Source organism: Poromitra crassiceps (genome assembly GCF_964638095.1).
Source record: "Poromitra crassiceps genome assembly, chromosome: 16".
NCBI lineage: Eukaryota > Metazoa > Chordata > Actinopteri > Beryciformes > Melamphaidae > Poromitra > Poromitra crassiceps.
Genome location: NC_139645.1, coordinates 3,749,408 through 3,776,009, shown reverse-complemented (window position 1 = coordinate 3,776,009; position 26,602 = coordinate 3,749,408). Strand labels below are relative to the sequence as shown.

At 44.2% G+C, this 26,602-nt stretch overlaps 1 protein-coding gene across 1 annotated transcript in view; it reads right to left on the bottom strand.

The window, feature by feature from the left end:
- The window catches only part of uacab (uveal autoantigen with coiled-coil domains and ankyrin repeats b), a 68,518-nt gene extending 45,304 nt beyond the window's left edge, over nt 1-23,214 (bottom strand). Inside the window, exon 1 of the mRNA XM_083652656.1 lies at nt 23,042-23,214. Within this exon, the coding sequence (XP_083508782.1) occupies nt 23,042-23,089 (48 nt within the window). The 5' untranslated portion in view covers nt 23,090-23,214. The remainder of the gene's footprint in view (nt 1-23,041) is intronic.
- Between the last annotated feature and the right edge of the window lie 3,388 nt (nt 23,215-26,602).

Here is a 26,602-nt window from a genome sequence, read left to right as displayed (position 1 = left end):
CTAAACAGGTCTTCTCTGGAAAAGTTTCTCACCAACAGAAAAGCACAACACATGTTTATTATCAGTCCAGAGACAGTTCACAAATAACAGATAACTAACTTAGTCATTATATATATATATATATATATATATATATATATATATATATATATATATATATATATATATATATATTTTTTTTTTTTTTATATATTTATATTTATATATAAATAACATAAATAACTTAGTCACAATTTATATATATATATATATATATATAAATAAATAACAGATAACTAACTTAGTCACAATTTCAAATTCAGTTCTCCAAAAACTTTCAGCTTATAGCAGCACGGGGCCCTTAGAAAAGCAGTGGATTGCAGATATAGTCACACTAGATGATATCAATCATCCACCCAGCAGGAGGGCTCTGGGCAATTCTGCCTATAGGTTCAAATGGACTTCCAGACATTCTGCTAGGGTTTCTGGTATGCCAGATGCTAACTGCAAAGCACAAATTGCCTTAAAGCGGCGGTCAAAGTCGTCAGATCACCGTTATCTCCCAGGACCTAAAGTGGGAGGGCAACATAGACACCGTCATCAAGAAGGCTCAGTGGTCTTGATCTAGTCTTCTTGACCCCGACCTACAGTATCTGACCTCTGTATAAGCTACTTCTACTGACCTCTTTTTTATCCTTAATTCTGTCTACCCCCCCCCCCCCCACTTGTTGTTTATCTTATTTAATATTATTTATTTACTTTTTACTCTGTATGGTATCCCCCCCCCCTCGTGGATATGTTGTTTTGCTGTAACTGTGAAGTTATGTGTGTTGTGTTGTGATGTACGTGAGTGGAGGTTGTACTTCCTACACCAGCTCAGCTCAGGAAGGCTGAGTGGAGGTTGTACTTCCTACACCAGCTCAGCTCAGGAAGGCTCAGTGGAGGTTGTACTTCCTACACCAGCTCAGCTCAGGAAGTACAACCTGCCTCAGGAGCTGCTGATCCAGTTCTACACTGCCACCATCCATCATGAAGCAACTCCATCTCTGTCTGGTATGGCTCTGCCACCAAACAGGACAGGCAGCAGGGTTGTATGGCTCTGCCACCAAACAGGACAGGCAGCAGGGTTGTATGGCTCTGCCACCAAACAGGACAGGCAGCAGGGTTGTATGGCTCTGCCACCAAACAGGACAGGCAGCAGGGTTGTATGGCTCTGCCACCAAACAGGACAGGCAGCAGGGTTGGGTCCGTTCACATTTGAACCGATATACGGGTAGCCAACGGTACCTTTTTGCGGTACCTTACTCTCTCCGTAATTACAAACATGTGATTTAATTTGTTAAAAAATTAAGTCCAAACTTATTATTATTTAGAACATTTTACATACAGATGCGGTCTCTCAGCAGGTACCGAAATTTGAAACTTGAATCGGTACTCGGTAGCACCGATGTTCTTCAGTCGGTACCCTTAAAAGTACAGTTTGGCTAGCCTGCAGAGACAGATACGCGCACACACACGTGACACACACACACACACACACACACACAAGCTTGATAAAGCCGAGTCTGAGCCATTTCCACAGCGGTTTGTCCCTCATCAGCAGAATCGCATTTGCGTGGGTTCCTGTTGCTCAGCATGCGTGCCTGACTCTGTGTGTGTGTGTGTGTGTGTGTGTGTGTGTGTGTGCGTGTTGCCGAGGTCAGCTGCAGACCACCCAAAGTCAGTCAATAAGCCCCAGCCCCCGTCTTACCATGCCAACCCTGCCCAAGATTGCTAATTCCTTCACTAACACACGTAAACACACACAGGGGCCCCTGACTCACACAACTACACATACAAAGACACACGCACAAAGCATTATACGCGCACGCACACACACACACACACACACACACACACACACACACACACACACACCCCCACCCACCCACCCTGTGGCTCTTCCACATCATGGGAAAACAGACGTCTCATGTGCACCTGGGCTGGTGCATCATGGGAAAGCAGACGGGTCATGAGGGCCTGGGCTGGTGCATCATGGGAAAGCAGACAGGTCATGAGGGCCTGGGCTGGTGCATCATGGGAAAGCAGACAGGTCATGAGGGCCTGGGCTGGTGCATCATGGGAAAGCAGACGGGTCATGTGGGCCTGGGCTGGTGCATCATGGGAAAGCAGACGGCTCATGTGGGCTTGGGCTGGTGCATCATGGGAAAGCAGACAGGTCATGTGGGCCTGGGCTGGTGCATCATGGGAAAGCAGACAGGTCATGTGGGCCTGGGCTGGTGCATCATGGGAAAGCAGACGGGTCATGTGGGCCTGGGCTGGTGCATCATGGGAAAGCAGACGGGTCATGTGGGCCTGGGCTGGTGCATCATGGGAAAGCAGACGGGTCATGTGGGCCTGGGCTGGTGCATCATGGGAAAGCAGACGGGTCATGTGGGCCTGGGCTGGTGCATCATGGGAAAGCAGACGGCTCATGCAGGCTTGGGCTGGTGCATCATGGGAAAGCAGACAGGTCATGAGGGCCTGGGCTGGTGCATCATGGGAAAGCAGACAGGTCATGAGGGCCTGGGCTGATGCATCATGGGAAAGCAGACAGGTCATGAGGGCCTGGGCTGGTGCATCATGGGAAAGCAGACAGGTCATGAGGGCCTGGGCTGGTGCATCATGGGAAAGCAGACGGCTCATGCAGGCCTGGGCTGGTGCATCATGGGAAAGCAGACGGCTCATGCAGGCCTGGGCTGGTGCATCATGGGAAAGCAGACGGGTCATGAGGGCCTGGGCTGGTGCATCATGGGAAAGCAGACAGGGTGGCACTGCTGACATGACCTCATGGCTATCCGCATGGAGCCAGACGTTAATCCTAAAAACACAGAGCGTCACGTAGCCAACACAACCGCCAGGCTAAAACAAACTTCTGATGGAGCTGATCTGAGTTCACTTCCTACTTCCTACAGTATATCACAGTGGATGCAAGTCCATTTGTATTATGTGAAAATGTACTGCTCTTATAAGTATAACAAACTGCAGACAAAAACAACTAGATGCTACATTTCACTATAGTGCTCTGATGTACCAAACAAAAGATGAATCAGTTTGTGCAGACATTGCACAGAAAAACTGTTCACACAAGAACTGCATTGAGTTCTCAGATATGAGATTTGTGTAAGTGAATCTTATCATTCATGAACATAGTATTATTGATTTTAAAACTGGCCAAGACAGAGACCTGGGATTTAAATACAGTCAAAGAGAGGAGCTGTTATCCTAGCACTGCTGAATAAGGAAGGACGTCAATGACAGATAAAGACACCATCATGTATCGTGTTCTTCTAACAGTACAATACAGACAGATCATGAAATGCACTTATTAGGATGATGAGTAGCAGTCTCATTGCAAGCAAAGACATGACATCACCGGATGAGAGATTGGTGCATCTATGATGTCATAGATTGGGCCGGATTGAACCAGATCGATAGAGCAGGGTAACTGTGCCATTTTATAGTTTATGACTTTGCTAGATCGATAGTTAAAATTCACAACAGTCACCCATGCAGGTTACCCAGTAGGCCGCCTTCTTAAAGGGGGCAAGGCTTGATAGAGCTATCAAAGTCATTTGGTGAAAATTCATGTATTTCGTATTCCCTTTTTCCCCCATATCGTGCAGCCCTAGCAACGTGCCCGTAGGATGTCAGCGTCAGTGCTCCTGTAGCCCTGCTGGTGAGTGGTAGCACTGTATAAACTAAGCTGTGCAGAACACAAAGATAATATAGCCAAGCAGTTTGCATAAACGACCAAGCACAAGCCTGCATTATGGATGCTATTATAACATGCAAAGCTGCTCGCTCAGTTTCCTCAAGGAGGAAGCAGAGACATGCATGTTTACCAGTCCACAAGGTTCATACAGGTGGAGCAAGACTTGCTGCAGAAACATCCAGGTGGAAACATACAGGTTAGCTGGCCAAGCTAGTGGCATTTTTAACCAGGCTACATTGGACATAATGTCGAATTCAGCTTGTATTTGACCTCTAATAGATACAGTCGGTCTGTGTGGGAACGCTCACAAAATATTACTACGGATGGCGCGCGAGTGGGGTAAAAAAAATCTCAATGGGCTGACTCACTAAAGGACGGTGCTGCGGCTCTACACTACAGGATGGGGGATTCTAGAGCAGACACATAGACGTGTTCAGATGTGCGTGATTACGTGTTTACTGCGGTGGTTGAATCACCGATCCTGTCTGCCTGGGCTGGGCTAGCAGCTAAATGCTAACTATGCTGAATGGGGAGAACGGGAGGATTTACCCCACCCTGACCACGCCCCCAGCCAGCTACCCCAGCGTCTATGACGAGACACAGACTGCATCTATGGCCTATGATGCTTGACAGCGAGCCACTTGCGATGTTTGAGGAGCTAATGCAACGGTGGCGCTGCGCACGCGGCGACCCGGCTGAGGGCAGTAGATGGTCTTTTGGAATCTGTACATAATGCAACAAATGTTTATGTATTGTATAATATTGAAGTGTGCCTTATTACTTTTTCAAACTAGTAATAATGTATCTCAATTCTGAAGTGTGCCTTCATTACTACTATCAAATTAGTAATGATGTTGTAATTTCCACTACTGTCTGATGTGAACCAAAGTGCCCTTCTGGGACATGCATTAAACTGATTGATTGATTGATTGATTGATGAGGGGAGAGCAACAACAAAGCAAAAAGCGAGAACATATCGATTCTCCACAGTGGCCCAAATATTTCTTTGAGCTGCTGTGAAAAAGGTAAAACTGTAACCGTGTCTTCTCTTTAGCAGGACAGTCTGATTTGAATAGCCTTTTGGAGAACTGAAGATTGCACTTTGCCCTGTGTTACGTCCAACTCGTCCAAACTGCCTTGTAGTTTTTATGGCGTTATGAATGTTTGTTTTTTTACTACCCTGGGTTCTTCTGTGCCCTCTGGTTAGTGGTTCCTTATAGGCCGTCATCAGAGTGATGAAAGATGGCGGCACCTTCAAGGCAGCTCAAACGTGCGTCTTGTTACCTCGGTTATAATGCAGAACATATTTGAGTGTTTATTGATAGATGGAAAAAAACACCTCGTCATAATTAGCCTAATAACGACTTTGTTTGTGGTGAACTCGATAAAATGTTACAACATAATAGGTGGCTGACGCTCGCCCGAAATGGTCCAAAGAAACATCCCTGTTAAAGTCAGTAGCCCATAACGGCCGTGCAGCAATCTCTGACACAGGGAATGACAGTTGCCAAGAAACTAATTTTGAAGGAATGGAAGTCCTCCTCTCCACCTTCTTTTCAGCTGTGGTTGACAGACATGATCTCAGTTATACGTATGGAGAGACTCAGATTCCAGAGGTCAAATTCTTTAAGGAAATTTTCCGTTATTTGGGACCCGTTCCTGACCTATTTTGATCAGGCTAAAAGCGGTATTTGAGTTTCTTTTGGATCCTTTGCACAGTATATATATATATATATATATATATATATTTTTTTTTTAATCGTTTTGTAATCACATTTTGTAGCATTGTAATGTTGAATGTATGTATATATGTTTTTTCTTTTCTTTTTTCCTGTTCTTGTTTTGTTTTCTTTATGTTCTGAAAAAGTTAAATAAAATATTTAAAAAAAAAAGTCAGTAGCCCATTTACCAAAGCTGTTGCTTTAGTTCTCTCTGCTCAGAACAGTGTTTTAAAATCATATTTTAAAACAGTCAAACTCTCTGTGAGATCATTCATGAATTCACTTCCCGAGCATCTCGCAGACACGGAGATGAACATCAGACATCAGTAATTGGATCACCGTCCGTTCAGACAGAGAGTACTTGAGCTGTGCTGGCCAGAAGATGAGGAGAGTCCTTGAGTTGAGACAGTAGTTTCATTGTCATTCCATGTGCGAACACAAAGGGGAGTAAGGACCAGCGTTTCAATGAGGCAGGCAGCCATGGGGCAGAGTGCCATGGTGGTTTTCTGATGTTTCCAAGGTCGCTTCTGATGTTTCCAAGGTGGTTTCTGATGTTTCCAAGGTGGTTTCCGATGTTTCCAAGGTCGCTTCTGATGTTTCCAAGGTGGTTTCTGATGTTTCCAAGGTCGCTTCTGATGTTTCCAAGGTCGCTTCTGATGTTTCCAAGGTGGTTTCCGATGTTTCCAAGGTCGCTTCTGATGTTTCCAAGGTGGTTTCTGATGTTTCCAAGGTCGCTTCTGATGTTTCCAAGGTCGCTTCTGATGTTTCCAAGGTGGTTTCTGATGTTTCCAAGGTCGCTTCTGATGTTTCCAAGGTCGCTTCTGATGTTTCCAAGGTGGTTTCTGATGTTTCCAAGGTGGTTTCTGATGTTTCCAAGGTCGCTTCTGATGTTTTAGAAAGACGCTCGCACTTCTCTCAAGTCTACCGAGTCTGTCACACTAAAGGCAAGGGGCAAACTACACGACTTGAGGAGAAGTCTCGTTTAACGACACCACGACTAATGTAGATTATAGTTTACATCAGTACGAGTCCCAGCTCCACAAGTTCTACTAATGATATCAATCAATCAATTTTATATTTATATACTGTGTAGCTCCAAATCACAACAAGAGTCATCTCAATGCACTTTACGAATAGAGCGGGTATAGAAGAAGACCAGGCTATATCATTTAATTTGGTGGAATAAATCTGACAAGGTGCCAGTAAATTCCTACTGAAAACTGAAAGTGAAACTACAAATTAAGTGAACAAAACTCTCATACAGGATTCCTCATCGTTATATTCTTGCAATGTTGTCAAGTCAAATGAGAGGAAAAGTAAACGTATGCACATACATGTAGCAACAGAAATGATAGAAACACCTATTTAGCTAGAGACAAAACTTAATTAAAGAAAAACACACCAACAAACAAACAAACAAACAAACATGGGCCAGGCTAATAAAGTGCGTGTGTGTGTGTGTGTGTGTGTGTGTGTGTGTGTGTGTGTGTGTGTGTGTGTGTGTGTTAGAGCCCGACCAATACTGGATTTTTGAGGCCGATGCCGATACCGATATTGGGGAGTAAAGAAATTCCGATATCGATATATCGGCCGATATTCTTTTATTAAATATACATTATATTACACAATGTTTTTGCAATGATCCCTCAAATATTGACACTTGACAAAGATATGACTTGACATGACTTGAGATATGTAATGTAGGGAGGATATTTTACAGCTTATCAATAAACCTTATTGTCCAAAATGACATCAATGCAATGAAACAGTCAACTTCACTGGGAATTTAATAATTATACATAACTAGAAAAACACAAATAGAACAAATATAAAATATAACTTGAATTAAGAAAAAAGATCAAATATACACAACATGTTGTCTATACAAAATAAAAGAATATCGGCATATCGGCCAACATATCGATAATATCGATATATAATAATATCGGTGGACCGATATATCGGTCGGGCTCTAGTGTGTGTGTGTGTGTGTGTGTGTGTGTCTGTGTGTGTGTGTGTGTGTGTGTGTGTGTGTGTGTGTGTGTGTGTGTGTGTGTGGAGGTGGTGGGGTGGGAGGGGTTGGTTAACTCACATCAACACATCAACTGCACACACACACACACACACACACACACCTTGATAAGAGGGAGGGAGATTTAGGGCATTTCTTAAATTCCATAACTTGTTCACCTCCAGCAACAGTGGGGGGGGGTAGGAATGCCTGGTGGTGTGTGTGCAAGTTCACCACGTTGGCCTGTGAGCAGCTTGCTGAGAAGGTTAGCGTGCAGTCGATACTAGATGCTGTGCAGCTGCTGGAGAAAGACTCCTCAGGACAGGACAGGAGGTACTGAGGCTACGAGCAGGGCTGCTGCTGGAGACAGAGCTGTTCTCACACACACTGGGCTCATGTTTATGTAAAAGTCCACACTGTCTTCATGTTTAGTGAACAGATCTTTTCTCATATCCTGTAGCTCCCATAACAAACAAAAAACATCTCCCTCATTCTTCTGTAGAGCTGCAACGATTAATCAATTAATCGATCAGTCGATCGACAGTTAATGTACAGGTAGGTGGTATTTCCTGCTTGGCATTGATGCCTGTCGCACCTCCTCCGGTGCCCACGGGTCAGCTGCAGGGTCATCAGCTAGGAACCACCATTCATCAACGTTTCGCTCCTTTAATCACTAGAACGTCTCCTGGTGGCGGAGCAGTGACAGGGACGTCTCCCTGTCACCCCCTGCAGCTGATAGGTGTTACCCCCTGCGGCTGTTGTCGGGGTTAGTTGTTCTTTCCCCAGCTCCTGTCCTTCCTCCTCAGCCAGAGCCAAAAGCTGCCCTTCTCGGCCTCCTCTGCCAGCTCTTTTATGGCCTTCCTCAGCTTCCCTCCAGTCACTCCTGCGTCCCTCAAGAGGCGTGTGGCTGACTGCCCCACGTAGCCTCGGCAGCCAACCTCCACTGGGTAGATGGTAGCCTTCCAGCCAGCCTCCCGGCACTCAGCAGCCAGCTCTGAATACTTGGCCTTCTTGCGCTCAAAGGCAGCCTCAATCCCCTCTTCTGATGGGACTGTCAGCTCGATGAGGTGCACCGCTCTTGCCTTGGTGGACCACACCACAATGTCAGGGCGGAGAGATGTAGTTGTGATCTCCGTGGGGAACCGGAGTTGCTTGTGAAGATCAACCCTCATGTCCCACTTGTGGTCAGGGGAGAAGGGCCTTGTTGTCTCTTTTGGCCTGGTGTATCTTCTTCCGCCCCCTTCCATGACAAAGCTGGTGTGGTTCTCTGCTGGTTCTTTGCTGCCCTGTCGACGCCCCTCCAGCACCTCTGCCAGTTTCCCCAGGACCTGGTCGTGACGCCATCTGTAGCGCCCCTGAGAGAGTGCGATCTTGCAGCCTGACAAGATATGCTGGAGGCTTGCATTAGGAGCATTGCAGAGTGAGCAGCATTCCTCATTCCCGAACCATTGGTGCAGGTTGCGAGGACAGGGAAGCGTGTCGTAAGTTGCACGAATGAGGAAGCTGATCCTTGCCTGTGAGATCTTCCAGATCCAGTCGATCGACAGAATATTAATCAACAACTATTTTGATAATCAATTAATCGTTTTGAGTACAATTTGAAGAGAAAAGGTCTACATTCTCTGATTCCAGCTACTTAAATGTGAATATTTTCTGGTTTCTTTACTCCTGTATCACAGTAAACTGATATTATCTTTGAGTTGTGGATAAAACAAGACATTTGAGGGCGTCATCTTGGGTTTTGGGAAACACTGATCATCATTTGCTACCATTTTCTGACATTTTATAGACCAAACAACTAATCGATTAATCAAGAAAATAATCGACAGATTAATCGATTATGAAAATAATCGTTAGTGGCAGCCCTACTGCTAAGGCAGTCATAATACCCAAACAGCAGGTTTTAAATTGTTTTAATTCTTTGGCTCTTTTTTAAATGTAGCTACACGCACGTTGTGTATTTTTGTCTCTTTTGTTCTGGCAGCCATTTGTGCCGCCCTATAGAGAACATCTCCACCACGTGCTGAGGTAATGAGATGTTACTGAGACTGTGTGTATTCACTGCGTTGCTTAACTCGAGTTTTCTAACAGGATTTCAGGGGAAACTAGAAGAGAGGGATTATTACTCCTGTGACTGAAAGCAGTTTGATCACATTCTTACCTTCAATATTATCTCTGGTCCTCACAAGAAGGTCCACTTAAGCCAGGACATTCCAACACATTGAAGCTAATCCCCCATTTTGGCTCCTACACCACCCCACCACACCCACACCTACACCACCCCAACGAGCAACAGTAGCCCACATGCTAATTACCTCCTGCCTTAAGGCGCTGACAGGGTTCCGCGCAGCCTCGACTTGGAGCCTTGCCGCCGACTAACGGCGACCGCGAGACTGTGCATACTCGAACGTAACTCGGCGAGCGGTTGGCTGCGGTACACGTCCAAAACACTAGGTAGCTTGTGGTACACTCACGTCCATTACATAGGATGTAACGATAACCGGTTTTAATGATAACCGTGATAAAATTCCTCACGATAACCGTACCGTTTCAAATTTTCATTATCATTAAAACCGTGGTACCGTGATTACCGCGACGCGTGCTTTGAAAAACATGGTAAATACTGTCCATCATCAACCAAAGTTGGCAAGTCTTGTGCCAACTTTGGAGAAATTATTTCAGTGAGTGTATCAATCCTTTTTGGGTCGGAGTTTTCGATATAAAACGTTGTAAAATTATTTCGGTGAGTCTCTCAGTACTTTTTCAGCAATTTTTTATGAATACCGTGATAATACGATAACCGTGATAATTTTGGTCACGATAATCGTGATGTGAAATTTTCATACCGTTACATGTCTAGGACGCTATCCTGTTTATCAAGAACTTGCAATAATGTCGGTGGGGGGACATTTTATTGTCCCTCCATTTCAAAACTCATTCCGGGTGAGCCTGCAGAAAGGCTTTGCTAGATGAGGGACAACAAGCACTCACAACAAGTACGTCAGCGGATACGTGCGCGGCCCGAGGCAACGGCCAATCACAGCTCTCGTGCTGGTCACGTCAAGTCACATTTTCGAGGAGCTGCACGTTGCCTCCGCCGGGCTGCGCCGATAGGCCGGCCAGCTGCGGCACACCCCTCGGCGCAGTCGCCGCTGGCGATATCGCATAAGCATAAATCGGTTTTAAGCAGTCCCGGTCGTAGGTTCACCTCTGCCGATCTGGGGAGGGTGTAGACCAGCGGCTTCCCAAACTTTTCAATCTCATGGTCCACTTAAATATCTCAAAAATATTTGCGGCCCACCTCCGACTGTAAACAGTACACAGGCCAAATAATAGTGTTCTCAGAATTTTTTTAAAGGAGCTGTCATCAGAAACTACAACAGGCTAATTAATAAATAATCGATAACTAGAATTCAAGGTCGTAATGTTTTGCAAACGATTTGGCGGCCCCACTTGCAATACCTTTGCGGCCCACAGGTTGGGAACGGCTGGTGTAAGCCTCTCGCATGCCTCCTCCGATTCATGTGGATGTGCAGTCACCAGCCGCTTCTGTTCACCTGACAGCGAGGAATATCACCCCAGTTCCCCCTCCTCCCCGCTGAACAGGCACCCGGACCGCCCAGGGGCGGCGCTAGTGCAGCGACCAGGAGGACACATAATAAGCCTATCTGGCTTCCCACTCCAGTGTTTCCCCTAGAAAGATGTTCAGGCCTGGAGGCATTTCGAAATGTAACCCGATCGCAACGGCGGGGGCCCTCGCTGGCGACGCTAAACTTTTAGCTAACCTGTTCGCATCTATGTTCGCAATGGCATCCCAAGTATCTTCATACTATTATGGGATGCGATGCGAACGGTTGTATTATGGGATGTGCGTTTCCCAGGCAACGACACACGTTGACACGTTTTGGAACAGCGCTGCACGCTGGCACAATGCTCCTAAAGCAAAATGCTTATCGTTTTGAATGATTTGGCATCTTCTATTACTGTCAACACTAGGGCTGCACAATATATCGTTTCAGCATCGTCATCGCAATGTGCACATGCGCAATAGTCACATCGCAGAGCGTGCAATGTCAAGTAAGGCAAATTAACTGATAACATACAGTAATGCATGCCCTCTCTGTGACGTTCTAAGCTCTTTTCCTACTAACTATAGTACCTTATGATCCTGCAACTCACCCTGTCTGTGGCTAAAAACACACTCACTTCCTACTACGTCAACCGTGCACGTTACCCACTAGGCCATCTTCTTAAATGAGCAAGGCTTGATAGACCTATTTAAGACTTTTGGTGAAAATTCCTGTTTTTTTCATATCGCAATATATATCGCAGAATAAAAAAATATTGCAATGTCAGTTTTTTCCAATATCGTGCAGCCCTAGTCAACACTGTCAACAACAGTATTGTTGTATTGTAATAATATGCCATAAAGGCTTATTGAAATTTCTTCTGGCCTGGAGGGGGCGCCGTTGTAGAATGGTAGGGGAAACACTGCACTCACAGACACAGCAAACCGTGTGTGTGTATACTGTAATAGCAGAGGTTGTGGTTGTATTCACATTTCACACACACACATAAAAGTGAAAAAATCTAAGTGGAAAAAAGAACAACAACAACCTTTTTATGAATTTATGGCAGTAATGTTCCCCACCCTGCGTGCGGTAAGCCTCTAATAGCAGCATATGGTAGTAATGTGGTTATTGTTACAGGCCTCCACTTCAGAATTTCATGTCTGAACAGAGTTATGTAAAAGCAAATTGTCCCCTCGACCTGTAATTTTGTGTTCATCAAATCGTACGGGTAGTGCTGCAAGTTCATCATGTGTTCATCATATCGTACGGGTAGTAGGGATGTTCATCAGTTATCGAAAATCGATAATTGATCGTTAAGGAATGGAATCGATCATGTGGAATTCTTATCGATTTTGTTATTTTTTATTTTTTTTTGCAAACTAGGTTTGGGTGGAATTCGTTCCTCCTCGCCCCACTCCATTGCACAGCCGACTAACGTGAGGTGGAGCTTCATATAGTCTCTAGTTTTCTGGCTGGGCACGGGCCTTTGTGCCAACAAAACTGTTTTAAACATGGGGAATTCACAACAGCATGCGCCGGGGACAGCAGAGTGTTGGAGAGGAGACACATTGAAATAAAGAGTTCATTGAGGAGAACACGTTGTCTTTCGTATTTTCTGCCATAGGCATTCATTTTGTAAAAAAAAATTATATATATATATATGTATATATATATATATATATATATATATATATATATTTTTTTTTTACAAAATTTAAATTTAAAGAGTTCATTGAGGAGAACACGTTGTCTTTCGTATTTTCTGCCATAGGCATTCATTTTGTAAAAAATATATATTATATATATATATATATATTATTATTATTATTATTATTATTATTAATATGATCGATAATCGATAATTGATCGTTAATTTTCCCAGATTTTCGATTATGGAAATTTTTCAAAATGAACATCCCTAACGGGTAGTGCTGCAAGTTCATCATGTGTTCATCCTGTGTTCATCATATCGTACGGGTAGTGCTGCAAGTTCAGAATCTTATCAGCAAATACACACACAACTCAAAACACCAGACGCAGATAATTGTCGAGGAGCTTGGAGGAGCTGCCCCCCCTCCATCTCCACCAACCCCCATCTTCTGTGTCCAAAACAACCTGTGAAATCAGAGATGTTTCTCCTTCCACCTCCATCCGCCCCCTCTCTCTCTCTCTACCCTCAAACGCCATCATCAACACCTTCCAGCCCGGCTCCACATTTTTGTAAAGTGACACCACTTCAAGGTTCTAAACATCTCCTCAATAAAGCAACATGGCCGCTGGGGAGGCGAGGGAAGAAAGACAGACAGGGGTGTGTTCATGAACACAAAGGAGCGGGGGGGGGGGGATGCAGGAAGTATACAGCAACCTCCCATTCAAAATGAACGGGAGTTCTTCTAAGTCCAAAGACTTGAAAACTGGAAAGATAAAGACCTTCCTTAAGAAAGGGATATGCTGTTTCACTGTGGGCGGAAAAGAAGAGGTGTGAAGAAAGGTAGGCGTCACACAAGTCAAGTTAGGTTGAGGGATATGGTGTCTCACTATTCACCTTATGTTCATACGCGGGGGTGGGCCAAATTCTTCCGGGTCGTGTTAGCACTTCCGGTGGTCACGGCGAGAAATACAAAAGAACGTCAGAAGAAGAGAGTTGTTTTTGTAGCGGACAGTGCAGGGGGTAAAATAAAGAACGTAGCCTACTACTTTGAGCTTGGTACACAGCAAGCAAGCGAGTATCCACTGTTAGCCAGGTCAGATAACGTTATCGTCGACAATGACGAGCACTTTCTTGTAAAACATACCTGGACTCCAACAAAGAAAGCTTCAGGTGGTTTTCTCTCCTCCGAGCGCTCGAGCCACTTACGTCTATAAGACCCGCAGAGTGACGTTAACGTAATTCCCTGGAATGCGAGACTTAACGAGCCAGTTACATGGCATTGCATTCTTAAACATTGCCATTTGCTTTTATTTGGTATGTTACATACAATTGGCTAAATTATTACTTAATTCAGAATTAGATGATATTGGAGCAGCCAGCCTTTTTCTTTTGTTTAGCCGGAAGTCGTGACACAACCACACAACTGGGTCAAATGGGCGTGGCTACATAAGGTGAATAGAGACACTGCGGAACGCGTCATCATTCAGAAACCACGCCCAACACGGGGGAAAACACAAAGGACCAACCATCGTGCCAACTTCTAGCAAAACAAACTGTGGCTAACCGGGCGAACAAAGGAACGCTCGTCAGATACAGATAGTTTTGCAGATATCTAGGAGGAACTGGGCTAGTGTCAAATAATGAGACGTTGTGTGCGTTTACTTCATTTATTTGAACTGCGAACGAGACGTGAGCTGATCACAACGTTTGTCTGCTGACTTTCTGCTTCCTGAAACTCCCCCCCAATCCTGGCGTTCTCCTATGTCACGTGTTGCACACAAAGATCGTATATACGGAAGATGAACACCCCAACTTACTTCATTGACAGCTAGATCCACATTTTTCTTCTCGCCAATTCTCAATGGCTTCCTTGTTTTGCTCGGGAGTACAAAAAAACTTTAATTGGCGATTTTTTACATTTGTTGTCTGCGCAGCCCCACCACACAACAGCTTTTAGCTATGTTTAATTCAAGGGAAATGATGCTGGTGTATGGGAGTGAATGGAGCACTATCCCCCGATTCCCCCGTGATGGGCGTGGCCTATATCATGCAGTGTCACTATAGGTCGAGGCGATGTCTCGTCATAGACAGGGTCAGGGTGGGGTAAAAACCCCCGTTCTATCCATTCAGCAAAGTTAGAATTTAGCCGATAGCCCAGCCCAGGCAGACACGATCGGGGATTTAACCACCGCAGTAAGCGCACATCTGAGCAGACGTCTTGTGTTCTGCTCTAGAAGCCCCAAACCTGTAATGTAGAGCCACAGCACCGTCTTTTGGTGAGTCTCTATGTCCAGAAAAGAGGTATTAAGAAACCTAGATAGGCCTCACACTAGTCAAGTTAGGTTGAGAGTTGATGCCCCCTGAGCAGCATCAATAACAACAACAACTAGAAGGGCACTCGGAGAGAGCAGATCTGCGCCAAGGTTCACGTTATTATTGCTTGTTCGTGATCATTCGTGCACAAATGACATCACTGGTCCACAACTTAACTCAAACCAACTCTCAATAACTGTCAAACTAAGTGAATGCCTGAAAAACTGATGACAGTTTTCAGATACATGTGCGATCATGTGGAAAATAAATCAGCATTGTTTTTCGGTGAACTTCTCCTTTAAACAACATGGTCGCTAAAGCTGGAGTCAATATGAGGGCAGGTTGTTTGATGTGGAGATCAGAGGGCTGCTGCTGACCAGGTCACTGTGTGTGGTGGACCTGCCTGCATCTGTAGGCCGTATGATTCAGAGGCTCATAGTGGAGCAGTGTGTGGACTCGCTTGATTCAGCGCTGCTGGAGGATCATTCAATATGATCATTTATTGTTTTCAGCAGGGTCATATTGTGATATATGAAGACATTTTAATATTGCGACACATTTCTGCTGTCTAAATTGATGATGATGAGCTAATTTGACTTAAAAACGGATAAAGATTAGGTATGGTAGGAATATTATTTGGAAATTTAAAGTCGAGCTGAACCCAAAGATGACTTATTTTATTTTAGTTCAAATACCTGGGTATTCAGTGCACCTATTTAATAATGTATGCAAAAAGAAATCACAAAAATCAAATTTCTTTAGTTTTTCACCTTTTCACATCAAAAGTTCATTTTTTAAGATTTCATTCATAACAGTAATCTACAGTTTGCTGACGTCACCTAGTACTATCAAATTTCTACCCCATTTCAACCAATCATATCCCGACATGGCAGCTGTCAATCAAATCTTCATTTCCGGATAATTTTCTATTCCAAGTGAAGGGGAAAATGGCGCCTAGTGCCTGTCATCTGGCAGAATTTCTAGCCGATAAACTAACTACTAACTTGGCCAATTATGCAAACTAAATCAAACGGTAATGTCTAAGAATGCAAATAAATGTAACTGGCTCGTTAAAACCCGCATTCCAGGAATATTATTTACCGCAATGGCGATAATGGCGCGCGCCTCAGAGAGCCTGGTTGTCAGGGGTCGCCCCTCGGAGATTCCAGGCCGACGGGCTGCACTCTCCGCTCAGCAACACGAAGGCAGCTGGCTGCCTGTGGCTCGCTGAGCTCCACTCAGCCACTAAACCTCGCGTCAGCAGGCTCTTCCCGAGGAGAGCGCAACAACACGCTGAAGCCCACTCGATTTGGAGGCGGGACACGCCAGGATTGGCCAAATGATTATCATGATATTTATTTCAATTTCAAGTTTCAACCATATCGTCCAGCCCTATTTTTGGTATAGCCCTCCCTGGACAAAAATGCATACACCAGCCGCCACTGCAACCAGTCTATGATAGGAGTGTCGAAATGTATCGTTTAATCGATGCATCGCGATGCGGACGTGTCGTGATGCATCGAATCGGATCGTTGACAGATAACAATCGTTTGTGTTTAAATTTATGTTGACATTCAGATTTTAAAGCACATTCTAAGTAAAAAAAAGGGAGTTGATATTTATCTGACTGCTTGTATTGATTGATTAAAAAGTAGCCATGTGCAGTAATAATATAGAAAATTGAGGATGTGATAGTTGGAGCTGCGATACTTTTAGCTGTATCGAGATGCATCGTGGAATCAAATCGAATCGTTGACAGATGAATCATAATCGAATCGTGAGGCCAGCGAAGATTCACAGCCCTAGTTTATGAAAGCTTTTACATTTGCTGTTCTAATTTATTAAACCCTTGATGGCAGGTCGATATTTCCCAGGAAATATCAGGAAATGATGCGTTTTATATTTCAAACAGCTGCAACAGCGCAGTTTGTTTGGATTAACAGAACTGGCTAGTTAGTTAGCATGAGCAGCAATATTATCTAATATCCACCATGGCTGAGCAGGCAAAGAAAAGAGTTTTGATTTGACGAGTGAACCCAACAGGAAGTGCAGTGCAAAAACACTACAGCAATGAGCGTTAAAAAAAATATGACCCCTTAAAATTTAACAAAATCTAACTAATTCTAAATGGAAACTCCCGTCAAAAGGGGTGTGTGTGTGTGTGCGTGTGTGTGGGCGTGTGCGTGCGTGCGCGTGCGTGTGTGTGCATGCATGCGTGTGTGTGTGTGTGTGCGTGTGTGTGTGTGTGCGTGCTTGTGTGTAGCCGGGGGGACGGGGGGGGAGGGGGTGCTGCAGAGCAGAGTGCAGCAAACTCTTGAATGAAAGTGGGGATTGTGTCCTTTTGTGTCTTTTGTTCACATCCGATCAGAGATCCCTTCTTGGCTCAGTCACAGAATGGCTGCGAGCCGAGTCATGACTTCCACATGAGTTCACATGAGAGAGAAGCATGACTGGGCTAAAAACAACTCACACACTGTCTGTCTGTCTGTCTGTCTACATGCAGATGGATACGAATCAATGCAGCAACTGTGGAGGATCGATGATAGAATTATTTGGAAACGTATAAGTACAATTTTTACATTACAACTTTAATGTCGCAAATGAGCAAGTCACTCAAAATGTACAGAGTTCACAAAGCACCAAAAAGATGGCAGCCAAAATCATACCCCCTCTAACTCATCTGAAGAACCCCTCACTGTCTAGTGTCCTCACTATATGAATATGGCAGCAGCAGGGATGGCTAATGCTTAGAGCAGGGATACTCAACTTGCTTTGCCCGGGGGCCACTTTCGTGAAATGATAGAAAGCCAGGGGCCAGTTAATAAACAAACAATATAAATTTTTCTGAGGTGGATTGAAGGTTTTTGGGGTGTCAGCCGGAGTTTAGGCTGACAATGTTGTGCACACCGGATAGTTAGTTAGGTTAAGTACATACATAAGTGCCTGGGTAGCGAGCAGACGGCGGTATTTGACAATTTAGCAGCTAAATCATAGATTATTGAAAGATATTCCATATTCCAGACTGAAATGCTATAACAGAAGTGGAGTATTGGCCAGAATGACATGAACATTTGGACACTTATTCAGCGGGTATCTTGCACTGTAAAAAAAAAAATTTGCAATTCCATCGCGGGCCACACAGGCCTGTGGGCCGAATGTGGCCCGCGGGCCGCAAGTTGAGTATCACTGGCTTAGAGACATCATGGTCCCGTGTTCAAATCGTCCACCCTGTTGCAAGAAGACCCTCAAATCTAGAGGTGCTGTCCAGGGTGCTCACTGCTCCCTGTCCAGGGTGCTCACTGCTCCCTGTCCAGGGTGTTCAGTGCTCCCTGTCCAGGGTGCTCACTGCTCCCTGGGGCACTAAACAAAATGAAAGCCCCCACAGCTAAAGGATGTTATCACGTTTCTGTGCCTGTTACAAAGGTTCCCGCGCCGACGCCGATTCAAGGCGGGGTGGCCGCCCTCGGGGGGCCTATCCTGGGCCTCCGGATCCAGCCAGCTCCCTGAAACTATCCCTGGAGGATCTGTCGCGAATGATGACATCATCACCGATGTCATCACAATGGGAACCGCGGCAGCGATGTCATCACAATGACATCGGCGGTGATGGCATTATGCGCTATCAACGATAATCATATCGGCAAGCGCACGGCAGTACGAAGCGATCTATCGTCACAAGATCGACACGTTCGACACATCCCGTTCCATTCAACTATGGCGGAAACATCAAGTCCCACCACAGCTATGAATCGATCTATCAACATCCCTCTAGCCATCAACAGCTCCGCTAGGCCGGGCTGCGCCGGGACATTTCCTTGGCCCGCCCGGCCCGAGCAGCAGGGCTTCACTCACCGCGGCCGCCGTTAACGTCACTCCCCGCCCAGACAGAGAAAAAGCTCCAGCAGCAGGCAGCGATCTCTCGCAAGCAAGACTGACTGACAACAAGCGTTAGCCAATCAGCGCCCGTGGTTGGATTTTCAACCGGAGAAAATAAAAAGCTTTTTGCACATGGCGATGCCAAGACCAAGAAGAGCCAAACCCACAACTGTGTGGAGTGAAGCCTCTTGAGAGTTGAGTCTTTGGCACAATCTTTCTGAAATGACATTAGCCTCACATTGACCCGGGCCATAAAACAAAATCATTTGGCTCTCCGACAGTTATATCAAAATATTCTGCGTTGACCTGCTCTTGTGTTCTTTCCACGAGGGGTGGGTGGGTTACTGGGTTTACCACCATTAGAACAATCCCTGTCGTCCAGAGCCTCGCAGTGGAACAGTGTTGTTGACAGCTAATTGTTTTCAGCACAAAAAGTCACAGGAACTGGATCCTGGCCTCAGCGGGCCGGGCTGCTGCACTGGCAGACGAACAGAACTCGTTCTGGGTTTGATATACGGCAGGAACGCCTTGGCATGTTTGATTTGGGTCTGCCAGTTTGTTTTCCAGCTCCTCCAAGATGGCTTGGTGTGCTAGGTAGCATAGTTAGCATTCCTTGTTGTTGTTGGTTGAAAACAAATGAAAATACGTTTTTGCCAAAAGTTACTACTAAGCAAACTTGTGAAGTGGGGAAAAGAACATAGAATATAATCAAAGAAAAACATGTCCCTCTGAGATCATGCCTGCCATGTAGTCTGAAAAACAAACTTTGTTTCACAGATGAAACGTAAATCACTAAATTGTTACTTGAGGAGGGGGAGAAGACAAGGAAGCTGGAGGAAAATGCCTACATTGCACAAGGAGTGGAAGAACAAGACGCTAGGCTCAAGTGAGTGGGTTTCATAGAATTCATTTTGTCCACATGCCAAAAGTATGTCTCACGTGAATTCCCCCACATTCCCGCCTCCTCACTCACTTTCTGCGACAATGTAGATGTAACAGGCCACCAGATTTCTTAATCAGTCATCATAACGGGAACACGTTTGAGAAGAATAGCACCCTGGTGGTGGTATAATAACATGACAATGAAGAAGGGATGCTCACATGTCAAACATTCAGCAAATCTAATAATCCTCCTTTAACTGATCTGATGTTCTATGAACTAGATATGAACACACAGGGCAGGTGGTGTGTTCCTCTTCTCCTCCCTGGCACCTCAACGGTGGAACGAGCTTCCACCTTCGGTCAGGACGGCCGAATCACCGCCGATCTTTCGGAAAAGACTAAAGACACACCTTTTCAGGCTCCATCTGGGCCCTTGTTGAAATTAACTTCTTTCTCTCTCCCTCTTCAAAAAAATAACCTAAACTAAACTCTACCACTATTCCTCAGAAGTTGTAGTGTTGTCATAGACTGTGTTGCATAGTGGATTGCTCTATTGCTGACAGAAATGTGTTATTGTAAGTCGCTTTGGATAAAAGCGTCTGCCAAATGACCTAATGTAATGTGGTGAATGATGATCCAGTCTGAACTGATGACACTTGTTCTTCACCTTTAGCAAAAACACACAAATAAAAAGAGTAACTTATGTCTCCTCTTCTCTCATTTTGAGCAGCGCTCCCTCTAGACCAGAGAGGTGCTGTATGTCATTTCTTATCATATCGCTTATACTATAACTCAATGGGATCGCTGTGAAATCATCGCTCAAACCTGTGTCAACGCCATGCATGCATTTCCTCCACACGGCTTCGTTACATTGAACCTTTCCAGAAGTGATCTTAATAAAGCTAGGTTAGAAACAAATGGCGGATTTGCAGTTCAACAGCTGCAAGCGGCAGGCAGGGAGGAGGGGGGGGACAGGCTTTTCATTGACCAAGTAGGATTGAATTGTAAACAGTTTGTGATTGAGGGAGAAGAGAAGAACTGTCTACAAACACAGTAACAAATTTGATTGGTGAAAGGCCTCTCTCTCTCTCTCTCTCTCTCTCTCTCTCTCTCTCTCTCTCTCTCTCTCTCTCTCTCTCTCTCTCTCTCTCTCTCTCTCTCTCTCTCTCTCTCTCTCTCTCTCTCTCTCTCTCTCTCTCTCTCTCTCTCTCTCTCTCTCAATTTTCAATTCAATTCAATTCAATTCAAAAAGGCTTTATTGGCATGGAGAACATAAGTTTACATTGCCAAAGCAAGAGTGCAACAAAACAAAAAGTAACACAATTATAGGTTAGCACAAAACTATAATAATAACGATAATAACAATAATATAAACTATAATGTTAGCCTGTTATAATACAGAGATATGTAAACATTTCGGTCTTGCAAACAAATATGTACATAGGCTAGGTGACAAAGTTTAAATGTTTAAAAATAGGATAAAAGGAGTTGAAGATATCTGTACAGTATGTGTCTATGTACAAGATGTGCAGAGGGCGGACCCTAAGCTTTAGAGTGGTTGTGTCCCATTTATCCTTTTCCCTGTCACAACAGCTCACAAACCTTGCTGCTGTGTTAGCGCACTGTTGTAATTCGCCCAGCAGATATGGAAGTTTTTTGGTATCACTCGTGTCTCAAGTCCTTATGAGTGTTTGTTATCTGAGGGAAGTATGTGTCTCTGATCTCTCTCTCTCTCTCTCTCTCTCTCTCTCTCTCTCTCTCTCTCTCTCTCTTCTCTCTCTCTTCTCTCTCTCTCTCTCTCTCTCTCTCTCTCTCTCTCTCTCTCTCTCTCCTCTCTCTCTCTCTCTCTCTCTCTCCTCTCTCTCTCTCTCTCTCTCTCTCTCTCTCTCTCTCTGAGAGGGCCAGAGAGACTTCACCCAACAGACAGACACACAGCTCCTGTGGGCTTTGTTTGTCCCTTTCTCATGCTAATTGATTGCTGGGAGCCGAAAAGAGAGAGAGAGCTCTGTGCCAGAACACACCCACTGCATGTTGAACTGTGCAGAACTCTGCAATGACACTCTTATTAGTGAGGTTCTTCATAATCAGTTTGCCTGGTGAAGAAGACCCCTGTGTGGGTCGAAAGCGTGCAGTAGCTGTTTCATTAAATATATTGGAGCTGCTCCAGTGTGCGGTGTATTTTAGATTTTAGATTTAGATTGTAGATTTAGATTGTAGATTTAGATTGTAGACTTGGCCCATCGTGGCAAGTTTTACATGAGTTGCAAAATGTATGGGGCAGCCTCACTTAAAGGAACACTCCGCCCATTTTCAACCAGCTTTGTATCATATACTATATATTATACTATATATTAGTATATTATATCATATACTACTGATGTTCTAATGATACAAAGCTGGTTGAAAAATGGGCGGAGTGTTCCTTTAATAAACAGGTCAAATAGACTGTTTGCAAAGTAATGATATGGACTGAGTCATGCTGTAACACATGAAGACTTAGTGGAAAAAATCACTATCGTTTATTTTGTCCTATAGTATTTATTTTCCATCTCATCCCAATATCTTGGGGTTTTGATGTGGTATTTGTATAGCCATTATTATTAATTGTACTAACCTACTTCTATAGGGTAAGTTACAGACATTTCTGCTGGTGTGGTGGTGGTAGGCAATTTCATTCAGAGCCAGGAGCAAGTCAAAACATGGTGAAGATAGACCAACTGCCCACATGGAACCAGTACCAGTACCAGAACCAGTACCAACGCAGGCTGGTCCACAAAAGAACATCACACCAGACAGCACATGGTCATCATGGTATAGAGGCCCAGCGGAACCAGTGTTCCTGCCTGATGGACCTGCTGCTGCTCCTGCACTGATTTACACAGCATGCTTCAGTTCACGACTCACTGAACAACACAGTCATCCATAGCATAGTCCAGACCAGCACATCAACAACTGAATCCACGTAACGTTAGTAACGTTATAGTCATTCATAAACACTCAGTCCATAATAATATCCAAGCGTTATTTGCGCAGAGGCGCAGGTGTTTCTGACATAGGCAATACAACTCCAAGCTGCCCACAGCGGCGGTGGGAACTGGGAACATGTCGGATCTGACGACCAGAGGTTATATTGTTGAACGATACAGAAAGTTACACACCCCCGACGTTAACACACACATCTAGCGTTAGCATCTTCATTAGCTCAACTATGCAATACACGCCTATTACCAGAACTAATGTCACGTTAAAGTCTTTGGAAATACAAAACAAAATGCAACTTACTGTGATGGTCACTTCGTGCTTTTTCAGCCGATACTTGAGACTCTTCATTGTAACGTAACGTTTTTCGGGATGTTGTTGACGCTCTCGTATGGCGAAAAAAGTTCATAAAAGGTGATTAGTGATTAGTTCACAGAAGAATAAAGTTCTGGAGAAATAAGTTTGCTCTGTCGTCCACCCGCCTGCCCGCATTGGCTGAAGTTTCACCTGACGCCTCACCCACAAACTCTGGTCCCCCGCTTTAGTGATTGACAACCCGCGCAGCCCATCGGACTGCAGTATGCGCGCTCGACTTTACTTGTGAACCAATCGGCTGTGACGGTGGGCGGGACTTCCTTGTTGAATGTACTTGTGGGAGCAGAGCGTTGTTGGAGACATCCTGGGACAAGACAGGAAAACTCGTGACGTCAGGCCTACCTGAGGGCAAGACACACCTGTGAAAGTGAAAGAACTATCTCTAGCAATGTCTGTATTAGTTAGAATAGGGCTACATACATGGAGTAGAAACTATGTAGCCTTTATTTAAATTATAAACTACCACATGGAATAAATACCTGGAGTAAAAAAAAAAGTATCTCTAGCCTACTTCCTGGAATAAACACACTGGAATATAAAATATACCTGGAATAAACAACTGGAGTAGTACAACTAATACCTAACTTTCTACTACCTAGAATAAGCATCTGTATAAACTGTAGCTCCAGCCGGAAGAAAAATGATCTACCTCATCTATCCTACACCTGTAATAAAAATAATAAAAACTATCCACCAATCAGAAAACAGCAGCATGGTGTGGTGAAGTGTCTTCCTCAAGGACACATGGACTACACACGTGACTGTTGAATAGAATAGAATAGAATAGAATAGAACAGAACAACAAATCAATTCACTGTCTCTTTTTTAGTTGATTTTTTTAATTGGCATCTATTGTATTAAAAACACACTAATCAATTCAAATCAATACAAAATGAATCACACCAATAAGACATACAAATATATACAGCATGAATCAGAAATTGCTACGGTGCTAAGGTGCTGTGTGTGTGTGTGTGCGTGTGCGTGTGTGTGCGTGTGCGTGCGTGTGTGTTATTATTTGCATTCCTTGCATTCCTTGTCCTGTCAGGACCCCTGGGTGTCTGGAGTCCCAAATTGAGAATTACTTATTTATGCTGAAGCATTATGATGGATTTTCGTTTGGGAAACAGTGACAGGATATGCAAACATTAGAATAGTGTGTGGCAGCACAGCATGCACAATCCACCATCACCATAACAACAGAACAGCTACCTCCCCTTACCTTTTTCTTTCTTACGGCCTTTTGTTTTGTTTTGTGATTTTGTTGCTGGTATATTTGAGTGATTCAAGTTAGTTGAAACTGAAACGCCACATAAAATAGCATCCCCTGAAATATAAAGCATGGCTCATCAGGAAAGCAGAAACAAAAGAAGATACACAAACACATGACATGTTAATGGACATGACATGTTAATGGACTAGTTTGAGGTCCAATGAAGAGGACGAGCAAAGTGCTGCCCCCTTGTGGTACCTATTCATGGGGGTAAGTTTTTCTCCTCAAAAGTACTATATAATAAAGTTGTAATCCTTACAATACCATAGGAGATTGAGAAATACTAATACTAATAATAATAATGAAGATGAGCACCTGGTTAAAATGTACAAAGACATTGCACCTTATGCTCTCCGTTAGGCTTAAATCATAATCAAAAACCTTTTATATTTATATCCCCAAATTGATTGCTACTGTTTTTGTTTTTAATTCCACAACAAAGGGGTGAAATGCCATGGAACTCGTGCTGGGCCGACCATTGATATATCTATATCTAGCTCTACCTATATATCTATATCTATAGAGATAGATATATAAAAAGAGGACCACAATGGAAATAAGTCTCTGGACTTTATTGTGTGTGAATTCCTCAACAATGTCATCCTGGTGTATGGGCATCTATTCATTATGTATTTAAACATCTGTCAAATCAAATTCATTCATTCCGAGAGGAGTCCTCACTTTATTTAGTTCTATTTAACCTTTATTTATCTCATGTTAGCGGAGGACAGATGCTCTTTCCTAGCAACGCCTTGATCAAATTTAGTTCTCCATTCAGAGTCCTGCGCCGTCTTTTAGCCCACTTCAGGTCCTTTACATTCAGGGCATATTTCACCCAGAGCTGCCTGCACTGACATGCGTCCCTTTGTCTCTCCTGGACTCCATAGCAACAGCGTTACCATGGAGTCCTCAACCGCCAGTGCTATTACGCACATCTGGCTATAGAAACACTCAACTGAGGGGGCTTGTCTTAATTTAAAGACTTTGTACAGCCCAGAGTTTAGAACAGGGTTCACAGCACCACTAAATGTAAAAAAGATTATTTAATTATCTCAGCTGAACACAACCACACTGCATCCATATAGAGCTGCTGCTGTCTCAAAGACTGTAACAGGTGCTTTTCTTTCTCTCAATCTGGAGATAAGACGAAGAAGTTTTCTTAAGCCAATTCAGGTCAGGTTTATTTCTATAGCTCTTCATCACAAGGTGGTCTCGAAGGACTATCTAAACCTATCTAGATCTAGTTAATCAACAAACAAATGGCCTGCATTTATATAGCGCTTTTGTCCAAAGAGCTTTACAGTCAGTAGGTACATTCACCCATTCACACACCGATGGCGGCAGGTTACCACGCAGGGTGCTGGCACACCAACGGGAGCAATTTGGGGTTCAGTGTCTTGCCCAAGGACACTTCGACATGCAGACTGGAGGGGCCGGGAATCGAACCACCGACCTCTTTTATCCAAAGCGATTAGTGGACGACCCACTCTACCTCCTGAGCTACAGCCGACAAACGGAACATAAGAGAACAAAACAAAGTATGAAATGTTTTAGAAAGACATGAAAAGCCTACATATCTCCCCAAGCCTATACCTACCCTGCACCAACAAACCATAAGCCCTCCGTGAAGGAAAAACTCCCAAGGAAAACCTTATTAGGGGAAAAATATAAGAATCAAAGAGGGATCCTCCCCTGCCTCCAGGACACATGAAGATGTTTCAGGACAAATGCATCTCTGGTTGTGGACATCTTAACATTTTCAAAGTTGAGAGTTGCCATCATTGCCCGTCATCCATCTGGGCACAACTGCTTCATGGCCTGGGCATGTGTAGATCAGTGGTTCTCAAATGGTGGTCCGGGGACCCCCAGGGGTCCGTGGCACTTTGCAAGGGAGTCCGTGAAAAGTTTTCAGGAAAATAAAAACACAAACTTTTGTTGTTGCAAAAGCTTCATAGTTCAACGAAAATCTTTTTTTGCTTTGAATCTAAAATGGTTCATGGATTACATTCTAATCTAACAAACGTATCGATTTAAAAGTACAGTGGAAACAATTAAGCTTAGCCCAAAATCACAAATCAGAATGAGGGGGTCCCCGGTATATCTTGTAAGGGGTCCTTGGCTGAAAAACATTTGAGAACCTCTGGTGTAGATGATAGATGTTTTTCTTCAGTAACCGGTCATATGAACCCTGAAACAACACACACCCTAACCCTAGG